This window comes from Hakea prostrata, chromosome 7 (genome assembly GCF_041222555.1).
Source record: "Hakea prostrata isolate BN-2017 chromosome 7, UWA_Hpros_2, whole genome shotgun sequence".
NCBI lineage: Eukaryota > Viridiplantae > Streptophyta > Magnoliopsida > Proteales > Proteaceae > Hakea > Hakea prostrata.
The window spans coordinates 17512994-17531931 of NC_142606.1; the positions used below are offsets into that span (position 1 = coordinate 17512994).

Consider the following 18938-nt stretch of genomic DNA (forward strand, 5'->3'; position numbering starts at 1 on the left):
AGTCTAGAGATTTCAAATCTATGGAGTCATAATTCATAAAATTATTTATTTGGCCGTGGAATGAAATATGTGGATTTATCCAAAAAAACTATTTGGTCAATGTGATTTTTGTGAATGTGCAAATGTTTAGCGTTTTTATAGTAGGAGTGAAATCTCTCCATACCCGTAAGTCTCATATCTAAGAACGAATAGTGGTAAAGCAGTAATTTCCATGCAAAGTGTAAATAGTAAGGTGAGAGGGACCAAGCTGATAGTTCGGATCATCTTCCCTGATGGAGAGTCCTCCTCCGACGGCTCTACAATCATAAACTAGGTGAGGCCCACAAGTAAAAATATAATAATTTATTTAAAAAAAATCCATCACCCTAATCCTGTGGCCCCCTGAAATTTGTGGTCAATAGCTGTCAGTATGTCAGAGAACACTGAGAGTGTTCCCCATCGGGGGAGATGATCCAGACTTCTAAAGTGATTATCAAAGACTTCAAAGTTAAGCCCCTCAGACTCCCAAACTGATTCTCAAATACTTCAAAGTTAAGCTAATTAATGCAGATTCCATTTCAATCCCTTTTATTTTATTTTATTTTATTTTGGGGCCAGAAACAATATTTCCATTTCAATTGCATTTCAATTTGCGGCGAATTTCACTCTTACCCTTTCGCTTCACTTTCCTCTCTCACTCTCATTTCTAATTTTCCAGTCCGAAAGCAAAAACAATTTTTTTTTTTTAATATTTGTTTCATCAGAAAGTGAGGCTTGAGAACTCTCCACATCTTTGTTTCTATAAATGCAAATAAGCAAATAATAATAAACAAATATATCTCTCTGCGCCTAAACGGTGGAAGCTCTGTCTCCCTCGGCCATTCTTTCTCTCTAGCTCTCTCGCTTCATTCTTAACTCAGGCGCAGTCACTGTCTTCTTAGATCTCACTCGGACTTGGTTTATGAGGTAATAATCGCCTGATCTATCGGTGAATCTCTCTTTCTTTTGGTTTCGTACTCTGTACATCTAATGATCTTTTTTTTTCAGTTTGATTTATGGTTTCTTTTCATTGGATCGATCTTTAGATCGTTTTTGCTTTATGGGTTCTGCTAAAGAAGGAGAAAGATATGATCTTTTTGTTGAGTGTGTTTGAGAAACGGATGCGAAATGATTATTTTTTCCCCTTTTTTTTTTGTCTTTTGGGAGGGCGGCCCGAGATTCCTTATTTCCCTTGCTATCGTGGTTCTTGTATTTTGTTAGTTATTTGCTTCGATTTGATGTAAGTTGGAGCTTTTATCGTTCTGTAAGCTTGGTTACTGGTTTATGATTCTTGGATTAGTTCTTCCTTTTTGGTTTATGATTCTTGGATTAGTTCTTCCTTTTTGGTTTATGATTCTTGGATTAGTTCTTCCTTTTTGGTTTATGATTCTTGGATTAGTTCCTTTTTTGTTCTTGGAAAGATTCGATTTTCATGGAATTTTGTAATCGACTGGTTATGTTTGTCTATAGTTCTTTTCTTATTCATCTTTCGTCACTTATTTTGAGTGGAATGAGGTTGGTTATTTCTTGTGTGAGAAAAGGCATTAATCTGGTGGGTCGGCGGGTTTCTCCATCTTGAGTTCTCCCTTGAAATTTGAATAACTCAACGGCTTCTGATGTTTCACTTGTTTCCTTTGTGCAGCTCGTCGAAGGAGAGACCCACTCTCGGGTATGGTGTCTTTCTTACTTTTTTTACCAGTCCTACTCATCTTGTTTATGGATACGTTATTGGTTAAATTACTGAATGGTTTTTGAGCTTTTTATTATGTTGACATGAGAAGATTTTCCATTGCTACAAATGAGTTCAAGCCCTATGGCCGGTGTATTAGTTGGCATTTTCATCTTACTAAATCTTTATTGCAATTTAGTCCCTCTTAGTGATCGTTATTGGGATCTGTAAGTCTATTTTCACTTTTCAGCTGCTCTTCCATGCCGTGTCAGTGATATAATTTTTTCCTCGTTATTAATATTATAATTTCGTTCATTGTTCTTTTCCACTTCACATATACTTGTGTTTATTCCATCCCTAAAACTTCATGGCAACAAAAGCATCAGGGCGCGAATTCATCCTACTGTGTCAAGTTGATGCTAGGAGCAATGAATCGTATGTCTATGCTGCTGCTGCTAATCTGTCTATGCTGCATGGCCAAAGGTGTTTGAAGGATATGAGAATCCTTTCTATTGGATTAGAAATAGATGTCATGTACTTATATAATTCAATTAGATATTTGTCTTGCCTCTTGATAGAGTTAGATACAAACATAGCTTATGAAGTGTTTAGATAGGTTACTGGAGGATAGATTATTTATTAGCTGGAAATTTAGTCATACTTCTATGAAATTTTCTTTTCTTCCGTGGGGGAGGGGAAGGGGTTGGGGTTTTGATTCATTTGCAGTCTTCTGATGATGAAATACTACTCGAAAGTCAACTAGGAGAGGTCTACAAGTTAATAGAGGGGCAAATTTATGCAGATCCTCAATGCTTTGTTAAGTTAGGAAGAAAACATAGGGAAGTAAAAGGAAGAATATGAGAAGGGGTGATGCTAAAAGAGATGAATGGTTACTCTTTTCCATGTAGCTGGATGTTCATCTGTTGCTTCTGTGGCATTCCATCTCTACTTGTATATGGATCTTTTGTATAGCTGAGTTGAATTCGCTCGTTATTGTTTATTGAGGTAGATATTCTTGAAAAATTCGATAGCTCACTGAGGTATTATTGAGATTCTCAACATATATGAAATCTTGATTGAGATTTTTGATACTGGGCATTTCTTTCAAAAAGAAAAATTGTATCTATTTTATATTTTTATCTCAATTAGCTGAGTTTTTTGATTAAACTAGATCTTGGTGAGATTCTGAACAAATTGCGATGGGAAAATTGAAAAATAAATTAGAAACATAATGGAACCATGAAGAGAGGGGCTTTCTCAGAGAGAAAATAATAAATACATTAATAAACCAATGATTTAAGGAGTGCAATATAGAAAAGGGACTTATTTGTTTGGACTTCTGATGGGGCAGAAAGAAGGATGATTAAGAGGGCTTATTGTGGGAAAAAAATTTAAGACATTAAATCCAAATGAAGTATGTCTTTAACAGAGGCGGTAATATTGGAAACTATTGAAGAAAAGGAGCACACCAGATTTAGGAGGGTAAATTTGTCAAAGGAAAAAGAAACTGTTGATTACAAGGGCAGATGTGAGGAGATGAAAATATAAGTTACCGTATGCGAATGGAGTCTGATTCTGTCAAACCGGCGAGGAAGACTGCGAGGTAGGTGCTGCTATGGGTGATATGCGGAGGGCTAGCGGTGGAGAAAAACATGGCGGGAAACCAAAAGGAAGTAGAGGTGGTATCCAAGGAGCAACCAAGTATGCTTCTCTGGTTCTTGCTTTCTTTGCACTTTCCCCAGTTCTTTGTTTCTCTGTGCTGAGTGCTCTCTCTCTCTCTCTCTCTCTCTCTCTCTCTCTCTCTCTCTCTGTATTTTTTCCCATTCAATTGGTGGGACTGAAAGGTGGGAAAGTTTTCACAGGGGAGAAGGGCAGTGAGTGGGCATTCTGCCAAATGGAATTAGGAAGGATGAGATTGGGTTGAAGTGCAGCAGTGGGTTGGGGACGGCTTTTGATTTCTCTCTTTTTATTGACAGAATTTCTTTTTTTCTCTGAGGCTGTTACAGCAAGGACAAAGGACGAGGGAAGAGGAAAAAGTGGGTTCGCTGCAGGTAGGAGTTTTTGTGGAGTGGTGAGCAAAGTCGTTCTTTCTTTTCTTTTCTGCACGTATGGCAGAAAAAGTGATTGCTAAGAGAGGATTCGGAAGAAGGAAAAGAAGAATGTGATGGGATAGATTAACAGGTAAGGAGATAGATCCTTAGGCCTTGATACCAGTTGATAGAGTGCCTGTTGGGATAAGTGATGTAGCCTTAATAGGAGTGAAGACCAATGAAACAGGATGCCAAGAAACCAACTTGAATTAGGCAAAAATTAGGATTAGATATTCATCCCCCCAAAAGAAAAAGATAAAAAAGAAGAATTTAGGGTTAGGGTTTTGAAACTTGAAAAGTGGGGATTTAGGGTTTGTGTCAAGTGGATGCGGTGAGGTTTGGGTTAACAGTGTAAGAATAGGGGAAAGGGAAGTCAACCCAAGTTGGGAATGTACCCGATGGTGGAATGTACGTTTCTTGGAAATTAGGGTTTGGAAAATGTGAACAAAGAGTTCAGTCATAGACTCATAGGTTTTGCTTGAGGAGTTGGGTTTTGGGGATGGAATGGGATCAAGTATAGGGTTGTATGGTTGCTTTCTATGAACAAAGCATGATGGAGTATTGATGGTTGGATGGGATGCAAAGTGAAATGGATTTTGTCAGGGTTTTGGAGAAATCAATCTTGAAGAAAGGTGTGAATTTTAGGGATTGTATGGTGTGATGGGGCTGAATTTTGGACTGGAGGCTAGGGTTGATTGGCGGAGACTGTTTCGAGTGTTATGATCAGCTGGTTGGATTCGGCTTGTGTAGTTTGTCCCATAAAGCACCTTGCTTATGATCTTCTGGAAGGTTCGGAGAAGAATTGCAGAAATATTAAAATTGTACTTATTGTAGTCATAGTCTTCCATCGGCAGGAGCTTACTTGAGTCTGCATTGCAAATTGCAACCTTGATAATGTAGGAAATCTTCAACCTAGTTGAAGGAAAGCTTTAATTTGAATCTCCTGGGCCTCACATGTCAAGGAACCAAGTGTGTCCAACCAAACCTACCTAAGTTACCTACACTAAAAATGTCACACAATGGAAAAAAGGCAGCAGCAGTAGCAATAAATTTGACATATTGAGTTGTCTTGCGCTGCTCCTGATGAAGCCTATCAATAAAGAGGCCTTAGGGCTTAAGTCTTAATCATAATTAGAACAGGAAAGTAACTATAAAACAAAACATAACACTACCTACTTAGAACAGGAAAGTAAATATAAAACAAAACATAACTTGAGAATTCGTGGGCAGGTGTCGGGATCTGATAGCGTGCTGCTACTAAGTCAAGAGACAAGCTAAATGATCACATGACCTCAAATTTCTAACTTAAACTGAACCAGAATTGAGCCAAAATACACAAAATGCTGAAAAAAATAACCAAGTAATGAAATGATGTGATTGCTACCACTAGTAATACTACTCAGATACGTAGATCTTTAGATTGCATCAGTAAGAGGGAAACCTGGAAAAAATCTGAGTTGTGGGGAGAAGCAATCGTATAAGGGGTGGACGAAGAAGCTGGTCACGTCACACAACTGTTACTATGCCACTGTACCTCAATTGGAGCAATAAACAAAACTCAAAAGTTCTATTCCTCGAATCTGAATAATGCTGGCTGCAAGAGACTTGATGGCTCGACGATCCTACCATGAAACTAAAGTTGACTTCTGGACTCTAAACTTGAAACGAGCTCTAACTTTAACTTAACTAATGACTTTAGTATGATGTGATGTAATTTCAAGGAAAACTACATCATTGTTCCTGATTATAATATTTCCTAAATATCCTACTAAAACCTATAGTAACTAGGGATCTGTTTCAACTTCACATGGATGCCCTCATAGATCAGGTAGGTCCAAGGCAATGTACCTGCATCAATCTCAGCTGCACTATATTTATCTATATGATGTTTATTAGCTGCTCACATTCCCCAAGGTACGTCATAGTTGGTTGTCTGATTGTCCTGTAAAATTTTGCTTTAGAGGAATAGATAAAATACATTAATCATAGATCATTCGATGCACCACTCCATTTTACACATCTGATTTTAGCTCTCTTTGTAACATCAGCCTCTATTTCTCTTTCTTTATTCATGATTGAGCATACACTTGGAAATAATCAATTTGCGGATTTTCCCTCTCATCAATTTTCACCACTTCATATCCAAGTTATTGTAATTATAGTTGCACGTTGCATACTCTGTTTTTGTTCAGCTTTCTTAAAACCTTTTGATTCAAAGTTTGACCTCCATAATTTCAACTTTGTGTTAATTCCTTCGTCTCATCCACCAAAACATTCAACAATTAAAAAAAGCATACACTACAGACAAACAAGGGATTAAAAACTAATCCTTTATAATCCTATTGTTTTGAGATTTTACCATTAATGCCCCATAGTTCTTGCTCTTCTCTCTGCACCATTATAAATAAGTTTTTCTATGCCCACATATTTACTTGAAATATTACTCCTCTATTGCTTGCCAAAACTAGCTCTCTAGAGACTCTCTCATAATCTTTTTCAAGTTCAATAAAGACCATATGGAGATCCTCCTGGCTCATTGTTCAATTTCTTACCTTAAATTTAATCCATTTCTTCAAACTTGCAGTGGTACGCGGATTAAGACCCGCAAACGGAATATTGCAGCGCCTCTGGACCCTGCAGCATTTGCAGATGCAGTGGTCCAGATTTACCTAGAAAATAATGGTGATCTGGTATGTGAACACTAACAGTTGAAAATTTTTAATCATGGGGTTCCTCAGAAAGGAGTGCTCCTTTATTGACCATTTGATGATTCGGTTCTCTTGATTTGACTGACAATTTGTTTGCAATTACAGGAACTTATTGCCAAGAGCATAGAATCTGCAGAGTTAAACTTCTCAAGATATGGTGACACCTTCTTTGAGGTTATATTTTTAAATATACCTGATAATTTTCTCAACATCTTTTCCGTTGTGTAATTTCTAATGGTGATCTTTTGGATACATTTTGGAGAAAATGGGGAAATTTGAGAAGCATTGACCCAGAGCAGTTTTTATTTTTGTGATCTTCATGAAGAATCAGAGTAATTCAGACATGGAAGGGAAACTTTTTATGCTGATAGTTAGGTTTCGGTCATTGAAGTTAAAAGATAATTGGTATTAAACATCATTAAGAGCTTTAGTATTGTTTATAAAATTTGTTTGAAAGCTGAATTCATGCTCTTGTGAGGATGATTACTTGCTATTTTTCAAGTTTAGAATTGAGTTTGTAAATGTTTGTTGTGAACTTGTGACTTTGAATTCATCGTTATCAAAGTTTATGAATTATTAGTGGATGTAATACTAGCACATTTTGCATATTCTAGGAAATGGGTAAAAGGGTGGATGTCATGCCAGGTGTACTTGGTAGCAACCCAAACTTGCAATCAATCTTATTTCCCCAATTCCTAGAAAGTTTCAGAAATACATAAAGCAGAGGAGATTGATGAAAATATTGAAATATTTACATGAGCCTGCTGAAATATGTCTTTAACAAGATGAACTAAAATTGATGGATATGTGTCTTCCACAATTCTTTATAGAGCTTAATTCATAGCAGCCACAAAATTACATTTGGAATTTCAGCCGTTACCAGCTAGCGTCAAATATTTATGTACTTATCAAGCAATGCATCTATTGCTTGTTTTCCTGCATCAAGAAGGCAATGGATTATGGGATGTGGATCTTACCAGACAGTCGTCCTTTTGTTTTGCACTAACAATGCAAAGTCCAATAAATTGGCAGGCAAGGTTTGGGACAGTCTGACTGAAGCTCAACACCCTCCTCCCCAAAAGGGAAAAAAAAAAAACCCCAACCCCAACCTCTAAAAGAAGGGAGGAAAAAAAGAAAAAGGAAAAAAGAAAAGAAAAAATAGAAAAAGTAAATGTAGGGGTTGGCTGGCACTTGGCATATGGATGGCGGTGTACTTGGCTGCTATTTGAATGTGTATCTGCATGGTGCAGAGGTAGAAGGGAGGAGTGATGAGTGGGAAAATTCGTCACTCTAAACTTTGTTGTGAATCTATGCATGTTTCTGACTGCTAGTGGAGATTTTTTTTCCCTGCCAAAAAAAGTAAAAATGTGCACATTATAGTAATTTTAATATTCAGTTTTATTTGTTAAAAATGTTAGGATACTATTTGTAGGGAGAGAAGGCTTCTAGGAAAAAAAGAAAAGAAAAGAGGACAACTAGTTGCAGTTAAGAAATAAGCAACAAATCTTACTGATCCATCATTATCGTTTCTCTCTCTTTATCCATATTCTTGTTTGCCAATGCTGCTTCTCATGTTCCACATTGGCATGTAACTATTACTGCTTGGTTTAGAATTGCCTCCTCAGACACTCTGCCTAACAGTTTAGATCCTTTTGACATTATCATCTTTAATCAGTGATGCATATTCTCCCTCTGAGTTTGATATTGCCTCAGAAATTCTCTTTGCCTGCATTAGTTGGTTCACGGGGAACATTGTTTTTCTTCTCCAGAAGTATAAATCTCAATTGTGCATATATTTAATGTACATGATTAAAAGCATCTATTAGTTGAAGCTTGATTATTTTACTTTTTCCAATTAAAGACCTGCTAGTAGTTGTTGGAGCTTTATTGTATTTCAGTTTTCTTCTCTTATCGATGTCATTTCGGTTATTTCTTTGCTTTTTATGTTTCTGCTGTTGAATGTGTGAATGTCTTTTAGTATTCAACAGTTTGGACTATCAGTCTTTTGAAGTCATTGTCTTGGTCTTTTGCAAAGTTTAAAGTATCCCACGATACCATGCGATACTAGCCGATACATATCCATATTTGACCCAACCGATATGATACATCTCTCCATTAAATACACTAAAATACATTAGCTAGAGCGATACAATACTCGATACAGGACGATACGTCTCTTAAAATCACATGACTGATACGATACTCGATACCGATACTCTTTTGGGGAGCATAATTTAGATAAATTTCTAAGGGTTCCAACATCTGGCTAAACAAGATCTTCCCCCCCCCCCCCCCCCCCAAAAAAAAAAAAAAAAAAAAAGCACACAATAAAAAAAAATAAAGAATCATGCCAGAGGAAGAGAGATGGTTCTGGCATAGGTTTCAGTGGAGGTGGAAACTCTGTGAGCACCTATCCAACTGCCTAGATAGCCTAAGGCAACTTAGGACCATCGATCGATCTGCTAATCTGATCAAGCAAGTGAATAAGAGGAAGTCTTAGACACTATGTAATTATACCTATTTTTTGACCTAAAAACTTGGAGGTTGAAGAAGCGCTTCAAGAGTTGGACTGAGATGACTTCTTTGATAGTCAATGAGAAGCTTCCATATTTAGGCACAATCTTGAAGTGAACTTAAGTTGGCTGATGCCAACTTTAGGTGATCATATAACTATATAAGTAAGCATTAGGCTACTGATATTGTCAGATAAATTCCTGAAAATCACAGTAGTAACCATGCAGTCTGAAATTAAGAGAGTGATTCAGAGCAAAGCTACACTATGTGAACCTTTTAATGCATCCAGCGGTCATTGGAATTGATCCTTTTAATCGTGTTTGGAACCCATCTGAGGGCAACTTTTATCTGGGCTAGACCTGCTTAGAATTTTCCATCCACATCATGTGAGCTTGGTCTTTGGTACTGTGCTCTTTGAAATTATGCACTTATAATAAAAATGGATATTCTGGTTGATTTTGGTCCACATTTCTTGAGTTTCTAATTTTAATAGGTTTTTTCATGATGGAAGGGGAAGAAGGGTTTAGTCTTGTGTGGGCCTTACGTTGGCCCAACCTAATACTCAATAACCCTGATTATAACTCAGCTTGGGTCCACTAACTTCAAAAAAAATATTATATTAAAGGCAGAGTGGAAATTTTGAAAGAGTGGGGATCCTTGAGATGATTGTAAAGAAAACAGGGACTGAACAATAATATTAGAGGAGGCACCAATTTTGAACTTTTCAAGAATAAAGAGTTAAGTAGAATTAAAATATGAGTCTGGGACTTCATTATAATAAGATAGGGACAATGAGGAATTTGTTTCTTTTTCATGATTTGGTGCTGTTTGCAATAAACCAGCAATCGTAGGGTTTGTAAAGCATCTCCTTCAGAACCCTGCCTTGTATGAATCTTTGGGGTATGTGATTCCCACCTCTAATACCCTTTGGATACTTCTGAGAATCCCCTCAAAAGTGAAGAGAGAGTTCAGTGGCTGGATTTGGTTCTGTAAATGGAATGGGCTTATGAATCTAAGCTTTAGGGCCTAGAGTCATACATGAAGGTAACTGTTGCCCTGAATATCCAAATCAGTCAGAGATGTAGTGGTGGGGCTCTGATTTATCCACTTCACAGTACCATGTTGCGGGAAAATTAAGGTAGCAGTAGCAAAGAATTGAAAGAGAGTTTAGATAATCAGACCTAGGAGGTATCAAACCGGAGAAATAAGTTTACAAATGAGAATTGATGCAGGAGAAAGAGAGAGACCTGATCGATAAAGGAGGAAGACCAAGCACTGCTCCTGGCTTCAGGTTACAGTGTGCAAAATACCGATTGCAACTTCTTATTAGACTCCATAAACTTCAAAATGGCAACTAAAATTAATTAGGAACTGATTGTCCTTCAGAGAATTTCATATAGTTCTGTTCATTCTGGATTGGTTGTCCTTTTGTGAACCCTGTAAGTGCCTTTTCCATCTTTGTGCTCTCTCTGTTGCTCTCTTGCAATATGAAATGGGTGATTTGAAAAAAATTAGGATGGAAGCATAGATTAAATGCAATGTGAATGCTTTCAAGTTGGCTTACAATTGATTGTCAAGTGTTTGACACAGGAGTATTATTTGTTGTGCAACTGCAGGTTGTGTTCACAGGAGGACGCACTCAACCTGGCACAACAAAGCCGGATGAGGGAGAACGCCACACTTACTCTATTATAGATTGTGAACCAAAACGCGACGCTATTTTGCCATCTGTTCTCTATATACAAAAGATTTTGCGCCGCAGGCCTTTTCTAATAAAAAATCTTGAAAATGTTATGCGAAGATTCTTGCAGTCATTGGAACTTTTTGAGGAGAATGAAAGGAAGAAGCTTGCAATTTTCACAGCTCTTACATTCTCCCAAAAGCTATCAGGGCTTCCACCAGAGACGGTCTTCCAGCCACTGCTCAAGGATAATCTTGTTGCGAAAGGGATAGTGCTTGCATTTATAACAGACTTCTTCGCAGAATATCTTGTTGATAATAGCCTCGATGATCTGATTGCACTCTTGAAGCGAGGGAAAATGGAGGAAAATCTCCTTGACTTCTTCCCATCATCCAAGCGCACTCCGGAAGTTTTTTCTGAGCATTTCACGTGAGTTTCTTTCAATAGAATTATTCTGGCCTACTTAATTTTCTAAAATGCGCTATCTCATTAATGATCTTACAGATTCTGTTCTTTGAGTGCTCTTGGAATTCTATTATTTTTGTAGCAAAGATGAGCAATGATTTTTGCATTGTCACTGATCTTTGCTTAACTTGACATTGATAATATCTTTTCTAGCATCTTTTTGTGAAGAAATGTTATGTTTGTGAATTGAATTTACTCTCTAGTTGATCCACTTTCTAATTTCTAGACAGGAATTTAGATTGTTAAAAATTTCTGCTGCATGGCTTGCATTAGGGAACTATGGATGTAATTTGTTATGTTCTTTTGAGGATAAGGATCACATTTTTCAGAGCTGCTTTCTTTGCTTTAAATTCAAATGGTAGAAGGAATTATTTCAGGTGTGGGAATCTAATTTAGCATTGTTTCACAAACGGTTGTTATTGTATCAGATTTTAGTGCAGAATTACACTTACAACATCCAGAAACAACTGCACAATCAGCCTATCATGAGTCATTGCAGCTAAAATAATAATAAAATATTAAATTTTATATAAAGAAACCTCAATGGAAGCCAGAATCACAGGAACAAAAAAATGAATTAGCAACATAGAAGATTGACAACTCCCTGAAGACTGGTATGGTAGGGTGGAGTTTCTCATTAAGTGGGTTGTTTAACAGGAGAAACAAAGTAGTGAAATATTGGATGAATGTGAAAGCCTAACTTAAATTGATGGTATTTTTTATTCGAAACAAGGAAACTGAAAATTCAGGAAAAATCAGTAAACTGATAGAAGGCTTTCTTTGGGTTCAAACAGAATCAACAGAAGAGTAGAATAGTTGATTAACAGAAATCTATTATCCCATGAACAGTATCCAGGAACTTATTATCAAGGAGATGAGGTGATTAAGGCGTTTAAGGCGTTTAAGGCCTTCCTAATCACCTCGGGAACAGGGTGGCTACAAGGCATTGCAGCATTGATAAGACATTCTAGTCTTTTTTTCTATTTCTGTATTGGGCCATTTTTTGGGTACAAATAGCATATTAAAAAGTATATACTTTCTATGTTAATAAATATTAAAGTATCAAACTAAGGTGAGATACTCGTCAGAAAATAATCAACAAACTATGTTTATCTTATTATTACAGCAATATGGCGTATAAACATGTTGCATCTTTGAGAAGTTTGGCTGGTCAGCTGATTTCTTTTCCTTCTTTTTCGAGAGGCTTTTTCTATTAGATAGAATACCATAGTAGCTTTCCAACAGATACAAGATTTTTCCTGAACTGAGGGGACTTTTTACTTTCTTAGAAGTTGATTTTTTTTAAGGTAATCTATTGGATTCAAATGGGGGTGGGGGCAGTTGTTTTTATGAAGGATAACTTGAGTATTTGGAAAGATTTTTTTAATTGGATTCAGACTGTGATTTATAATGCTGAAAATGGAAGCAAAATAGTAATCTAAACACATGACAATTAGAGGGATGTGTTGAAATGATGGGCTCAAATCTTTAAGATAAGAAGACAAATTCTAAACTGACTTTGAATCTTCTCCCCATTGATCAGCCTTCTATTCAGATATTTTACGTGTTAAAATAGTAATCTAAACACATGCCAATTAGAGGGATGTGTTGAAATGACTGGCTCAAATCTTTAAGATAAGAAGACAAATTCTAAACTGGCGTTGAATCTTCTCGCCATTGATCAGCCTACTATTCAGATATTTTACAACCTGTTAATTTAATAAATAAATATTGGATTATATTGGAACATAATGTTCCTAACCAGCCTTGACATAAGCTGCACATCCCATGGTTTGAACTGTTGTTGTTGACTCAATGAATCTGATAATATTCCTCTTGAAACTGGGGACCTAGAGTGACCACACTTGCCCCCAAGACTGGAGTGGACTTGATCTGGAAATCTGGATCATTTTATGTTCAGCTCGGGAATTTTGGAACCATTGTGGTTCATCTGGCCAGACCATGCTATACAGGCACCATAGGCTTGGTTTGGACGATAAAACTTGGCAAAACTGAACCAATTTGTTTCCTAAGCTCTTCTTCCTCTTCCTTATACTGCTAATATGGCTTGCATTCTGCATCAGTTACTCATTTGAGAAAATACTTTTTCAGATAATGGCATTTTTCCTTAAGATTATCAGGATATTGTATTTACAAAGCTTTGAATCCTAATACTTTTGCTTAGATGTTTATTTTCACTGGCTAACTATTCTGTTGAAACTTGTGCTCTCTTATGGTCAGCAAGGTGGGGTTACTCAATTTAGTTCAGTACAATGAAAAGAAGATGTTTGAAGTCAAACTCAAGGAGATGAAGTCTGCACTGACGACCCAGATAGCAGAGGAGACTGATATATCTGAAGTCATTGAATCCGTGAAGCAACGTGTCAAGGATGCTAAGTTACCTGATATTGAAGTTGTACGCATATTGTGGGATGTCATAATGGATGCTGTTCAATGGTCTGGGAAAAACCAGCAGCAAAATGCTAATTCAGCTCTACGGCAGGTGTGAATCATACACATTTTGTAATTTTTTATTTTCTGTCGGCATTGTTCTTTCTCTTGGTTGGTCTCTTTGAATCCTTATTGAACAATGCTAGGGCAGTCAGCAATCTGTCAGACCCTTCTGAATGCATTGCTCAACATGGTATCCCTACTTTTCATTTCCTTTGTTTTGGAATTTTTATTCCTCAAAAATGTCCATCAAATTTGGGGTCTCCCTAGAAGAAGGCAATCTCAGGTCCCCTGGACATTTTCCTTTCCTCTTAGTTTGTTTGTATGTTCTGGCTGATTTTCTATATTGCCCTTTATGTTCTTCATTTGTTGACAATGAGTGACATTATCTTTTCTTCTGATCTTGAAGCTGCAGTAAAATAACCAAATCTTTAAGCCCTAAAGCCTATCAAGTATTTTTTTATTTAGAGCAAATTGCACTGGCACCCCAAAATGGAGGTCTTAAAGCACTGACACCCCACTTTATGTTTAAAAAACACATAGGTCCTATTCTGTTAGAAGGGTTATTACTTGGTTAATCATATTTTTGTAAAGACTATCATACCCTTGACTTATTATTCAAGAAATCTATTCTCATTTACCAAAAAAAAAAAAAAAGACTAAATTTATGGACGATTGGGAGTTCAACCGTTTCACTTCATTTTTTTATTTTTTTAAAATTTTTTTTCAAATTTTTTTTTAGACTTTAGTAAGGTCATTTTTGGAATTACAAAAAAATTAATAGTGGGTTAACAGTTTAACTAACAGAATGGACTAGTGTGTTTATTGAATTGGGGTGTCAGTGTTTTTTAAAAATAAAATGGGGTGTCAGTGCTTTAAGGCCTCCATTTTGGGGTGCCAGTGCAATTTGCTCTTTTATTTATTTACTTATGCTAATGATATGTAAGCGACAAGAAGATGTGAATCTGCTGCCTTGTACAATTTGATTAGGTATACCCTTGCTTGAAAGTACCTCCTTGATGCTATGTTTGGTTCCACAACTACTTGTATAAACATGCTGACCATCAGGTATGAAACTATTGTTGGACAGTAATTTGGTTGCTTCTTCCTTGGGAAAAGGAAGTTACAAAAAGGGCATGCATAGCATATTGAGATGTATGAGGAGCAACAGTCATACTTTGTTGTTCTTCCTTGTTCAGATGACTAGGATCATTCAATCAAAATTTTCCTACTCTAATGGTTGCCTCATACCTGAACCAAAATCTTGATTGCTTAGTCAATGGTAGGTCTTTGTGCGGCTGTGCTAGTCAGGTCTTTGGACATGACAGAAGAATAGGCAAAGTCTACCCAAGTTGATTGATTACATGGCAAATCCAGAGTTTGTTGATAACAAGATGAAAATAAACACTAATTATTAATCGTGTTCAGGTGTATAGTGTTTAGAATGCTGAGAGTAATAAATTTAGTTACTTCAGAAACATTGACTCAAAATTTATTTGTGGGATTTTCCAGTTGACACCCTCTAATTTGTCTAATAATTTATAACCATACTTCTATTACCTTTAGTATAGCACTTCTTTTTGGTCCAAATGCTGGTCATTCTGTATTCCAGTTGTGGACATTAAAATAAGGAAGACAATGGTGCAACGATGAGTCACTTCTGAAAACTTTGGGAATAACATGAGGGATAATTAAACTAAGGTTACAATTCTAGATACACCTATAGAGTTGTCATATAGATAGTTCTATATGTATATGTATATATGTCCTATGAGTTGGTGGATATTGTAGGCGGATCAAGCACAAACATTCCTAGAAAAGATTGACCTTGTTGAGATATTTCCTTACAGTGCACAGTTGGTGCAGGCCACACTTTGAGTGTGATTGTTCATAGTCCAGACTGTTCCAACAGATATCTCATGGATCCTGCATTGGGTTCTATTTCTAAGTGAATTTCAAGGAACAAATAGCAATCAACCTATTTGGGGCGCTTGGTTCATTTGTTGTTGTTGAATAATTAGTACAATTCATAGTTTCGATCCTCGGTAGGGGAATTTGTTCTACGATTGACTGTAACCCTTCACCTATGCTCTTTTTTTTTCGTTTTTAAATTTAAATGAGGGCAATGTTGTTTGATTGTAAGAGCAATCTTGAACGACATGGTTGTAGACATCTATAGACCCCTTCTAGCCTGCACTCCTTTTTTATTCCAACTACAAGGAAAAAGGCTAAGTTAGGGATATAGGTTGCATTTTGGAGATTTCACCATGCTTTACAGAGACTTGGTTATTTTGGCTGAAGTGGCCTGGTCAATTGCAATTAAACTGACTCTATACATACTGAGTCAGGCCGATTTTGATCGTATCCTTGCTACTTGTGGATTAATCAACTAGGATTTGACGTTTCTGATTTATAAGACCTTGGGAGTCTTGCACATAGATGTCAAAGCGTCCGCCTAGGCGGCAAAAGGGTTTTTCAACTGTTTTGTTTTGAACCGCTTAATTAACGTCCAACCTGCAAAGGAACTCCAAGGCCCAAAGTGACATAGAACCTATTTTTTGCTCCAGGGGCGCTGCCCCCACACCCCGGTCGGCAACAGAATGTGAAGCATAAGCCATACTCAATATCAAGAATCAATGAATTAGTAAATGCCTAAGCGAACACTTTGACAACCATGGTTTGATGAGGCGAACTTATGTTTGTGTTCTTTTTTTTTTAATAATTTTTCGTAATTATGATTTTTGAATGCTTTTTTTTTTTTGGATGAATATGACTATTGAATATTTGTTTAGTTTATTAAAGAAAGTAGTTTAAAAGTAGTTATATTGAAAAATTTTGACCCAACCGCTTTGGTTGCCTCATTGCCGCCTAGGCGGAGCCCCAATCACTTTGGTTGCCTTGTTGCTTCGACAACTATGGTCTTGCACCTACCTGGATGAAACCCAAGATAAAGTTGAATCAGCCTTGTTTAATTGGATGAATCACATGCAAATCACTGTTGTATGAAAATAGTCTTTCCATGTTTTTACAAAGTATGTCTGAAGTTTCTTATTTTTGTCTTTTATTATTTTCCCAAAGAACAACGACCCATCTGATGTACACAGCTTTGATTTATAACGGTTTTTTGATATTACAATGAGGGGATTGTGTGTGTGTGTTGGGGGGGGGGTGGTGGGGGTTGATTTGATTGTTATGGGGGTTGATTTGATTGTACTCATAAGTCATGGCTTGAACCTTACATATATGCAAAATGGTAGACTTCTATTTGCAGATTCAGGAGCTATTCTCCATGGTAGATAAGTCCATAAGATTTTATTTCGTGACAACAACAATCATTCAAGTCTACTGTGTATGAACAGCTCAGCTTTTCTTGACATCCTTTCCTTGACACATTTAACACTTAAAAGCAGGACATGCACTGCTTATGTTTCTCCCACAATATTGAACGACTCTTCTGGAGACATCCTGACTAGGACTGTACCTTCATAAGGACATTCCCCACGGCATGACCCCCATCTTGCTGTCTTAGTCGCCCAACACTCTTTGTGGGTTCTACGTTAGTGTGCAATCTCGCACCCTAACCTGTTTCTGGTTCATTCTGCGTCGCTAGTTATGCTTAGTGCTTACCCTGTGGTCTACCGGACCAGACTCCACCCGACTGTTCTAGCCGTTGTTGCCTTTTGAGTTGGTATTTTTGGTTTGTTACCCAGTAGCATGGGCCATATTATTAGCTCCTTTCTTTTTGTCAATTTTTTTTATAGGAGAAAGGCTTGCTCTTGAATGAGTTTTTGTACCACCATGGTGTGAAGTTCCTTCCCCCATATCATACAGTCTTACACATTAGTTTGATGAGTTTGGGGGGGTTCCCCTTTTTTTAAAATTTTTTTTTTTAACTATAATGTTTCCTTGTGAACAGGTGAAAACGTGGGCAGAACTTTTAAATACTTTCTGTACCAATGGGAAGTTGGAGCTTGAACTCCTGTACAAAGTTCAAATCCAGTGCTATGAGGATGCAAAGCTGATGAAGTTATTTCCTGAAATTGTGAGGTCGCTCTATGATCAGGACGTGCTTGCAGAAGATACTATCCTCCTTTGGTTCCGCAAAGGAACAAACCCAAAGGGCAGGTATGTAAATGAATATCCTTATCCTATAGCCAGATGATGTAGTTGTGTCAATCATTTGCCCCTTACAGGGGGATGGGCTCATGCTTGATCTTGGGTTGAATGAAGATCTAATCAACTTAACCCCGTGAAATATTAGGAAGAATGGTGGAATGAAACAGGATTATAGTTGCCTTGCCAGAGCTAGCAGCTAGTTCTAAATGGAGCCTGGTTTCCTGTAAGATTTAGATCCATTGCTGTTCATCTATATATTGGGCTTTGGCTTGCACCCAACCTGACTAGTGTGCCAAAATAGAAGTTACAGACAGAAGTCAACTGATTATTGCCTTTCTGATTACCATGAGGAATCTTCAGTCATCAAAGCATGAATCCTTTAGTTCAATTTGAGAATATATTGATTGATTGTATGTGTGATTTGTTGCCTGCAGGCAAACCTTTGTGAAGGCACTGGAGCCATTTGTGAACTGGCTGGAAGAGGCTGAAGAAGAGGAATGAGTTTAGATTGAGACTTCGATCTGCGTCGTCTCAGTGACTAGTAATTTATTATCATGAAATATTCACCTTACTGATATCTCATGACTTTTTGTGTGTTGATGACTGATGTTAATGTTCAACTTCTTGTGTGTTGATGACAGTGTCAAACAGCTTATGCATCTTATATTTTGACTGTTAACAGTAACGGTTTGATACTTGCAATAATCATAGCTCTCTCTCTCTCTCTCTCTCTTGCTCTTGCTCTCTATTATATTCCTTGGCGTATTTTTCCTTTTTAATCCAAACGAGCCTCAGCTGCTTGTACAGAACGTCAAGCGACGACGCCAATATCACTTCTGCCTTATTTCCTCACGTCAAGCAACTACCAAAGTTGTAAGGATTATATAGATCCACGTTATAATCCATCAATATGGATTTTGGATTCTTTGATTGAGTAGAAGCCAAAACCTAAAAAGCTTCAAGCCTGCTTAGATGGCTTTTTTGAACTGTTGATGATAACGATCGAACGATTGCTTAGTCGATAATAACTGACACCTCTTAGAGAAGAATAGATAAATTATATATATGAACCTATCGCACTACGGGACGGTTTTAAGAACCGGTATGAATCGGTGAATAGTCTGATCTGTAATGTGATTTTCTATTGATGAACCGGTACGTATGGAATGTTAAAAATGTGAACAGGAGAAATGATGCCGAGATGAGTCGGCCTATCCGATACTGTT

The 18938-nt window shown here is 37.1% G+C and overlaps 1 protein-coding gene across 1 annotated transcript; it reads left to right on the forward strand.

Annotated features, from left to right (window-relative positions):
- Positions 1-777: 777 nt before the first annotated feature.
- LOC149010192 (uncharacterized) lies at positions 778-18313 on the forward strand. Its single transcript, XM_089160394.1, has 8 exons — positions 778-945; positions 1661-1687; positions 6362-6467; positions 6591-6659; positions 10616-11109; positions 13387-13648; positions 17513-17721; positions 18147-18313. The coding sequence occupies exons 1-8, from the start codon at positions 941-943 to the stop codon at positions 18211-18213; spliced, it is 1239 nt and encodes a 412-aa protein (XP_089016520.1). The 5' UTR covers positions 778-940; the 3' UTR covers positions 18214-18313.
- The last annotated feature ends 625 nt before the right edge of the window (positions 18314-18938 follow it).

Excerpts from the sequence above, each read along its gene's own strand:
- LOC149010192 (XM_089160394.1), top strand. Across the intron at positions 6,468-6,590 it reads TAGAAAATAATGGTGATCTG|GAACTTATTGCCAAGAGCAT; the intron begins GTATGTGAACAC and ends TTGCAATTACAG. Across the intron at positions 13,649-17,512 it reads CTAATTCAGCTCTACGGCAG|GTGAAAACGTGGGCAGAACT; the intron begins GTGTGAATCATA and ends CCTTGTGAACAG.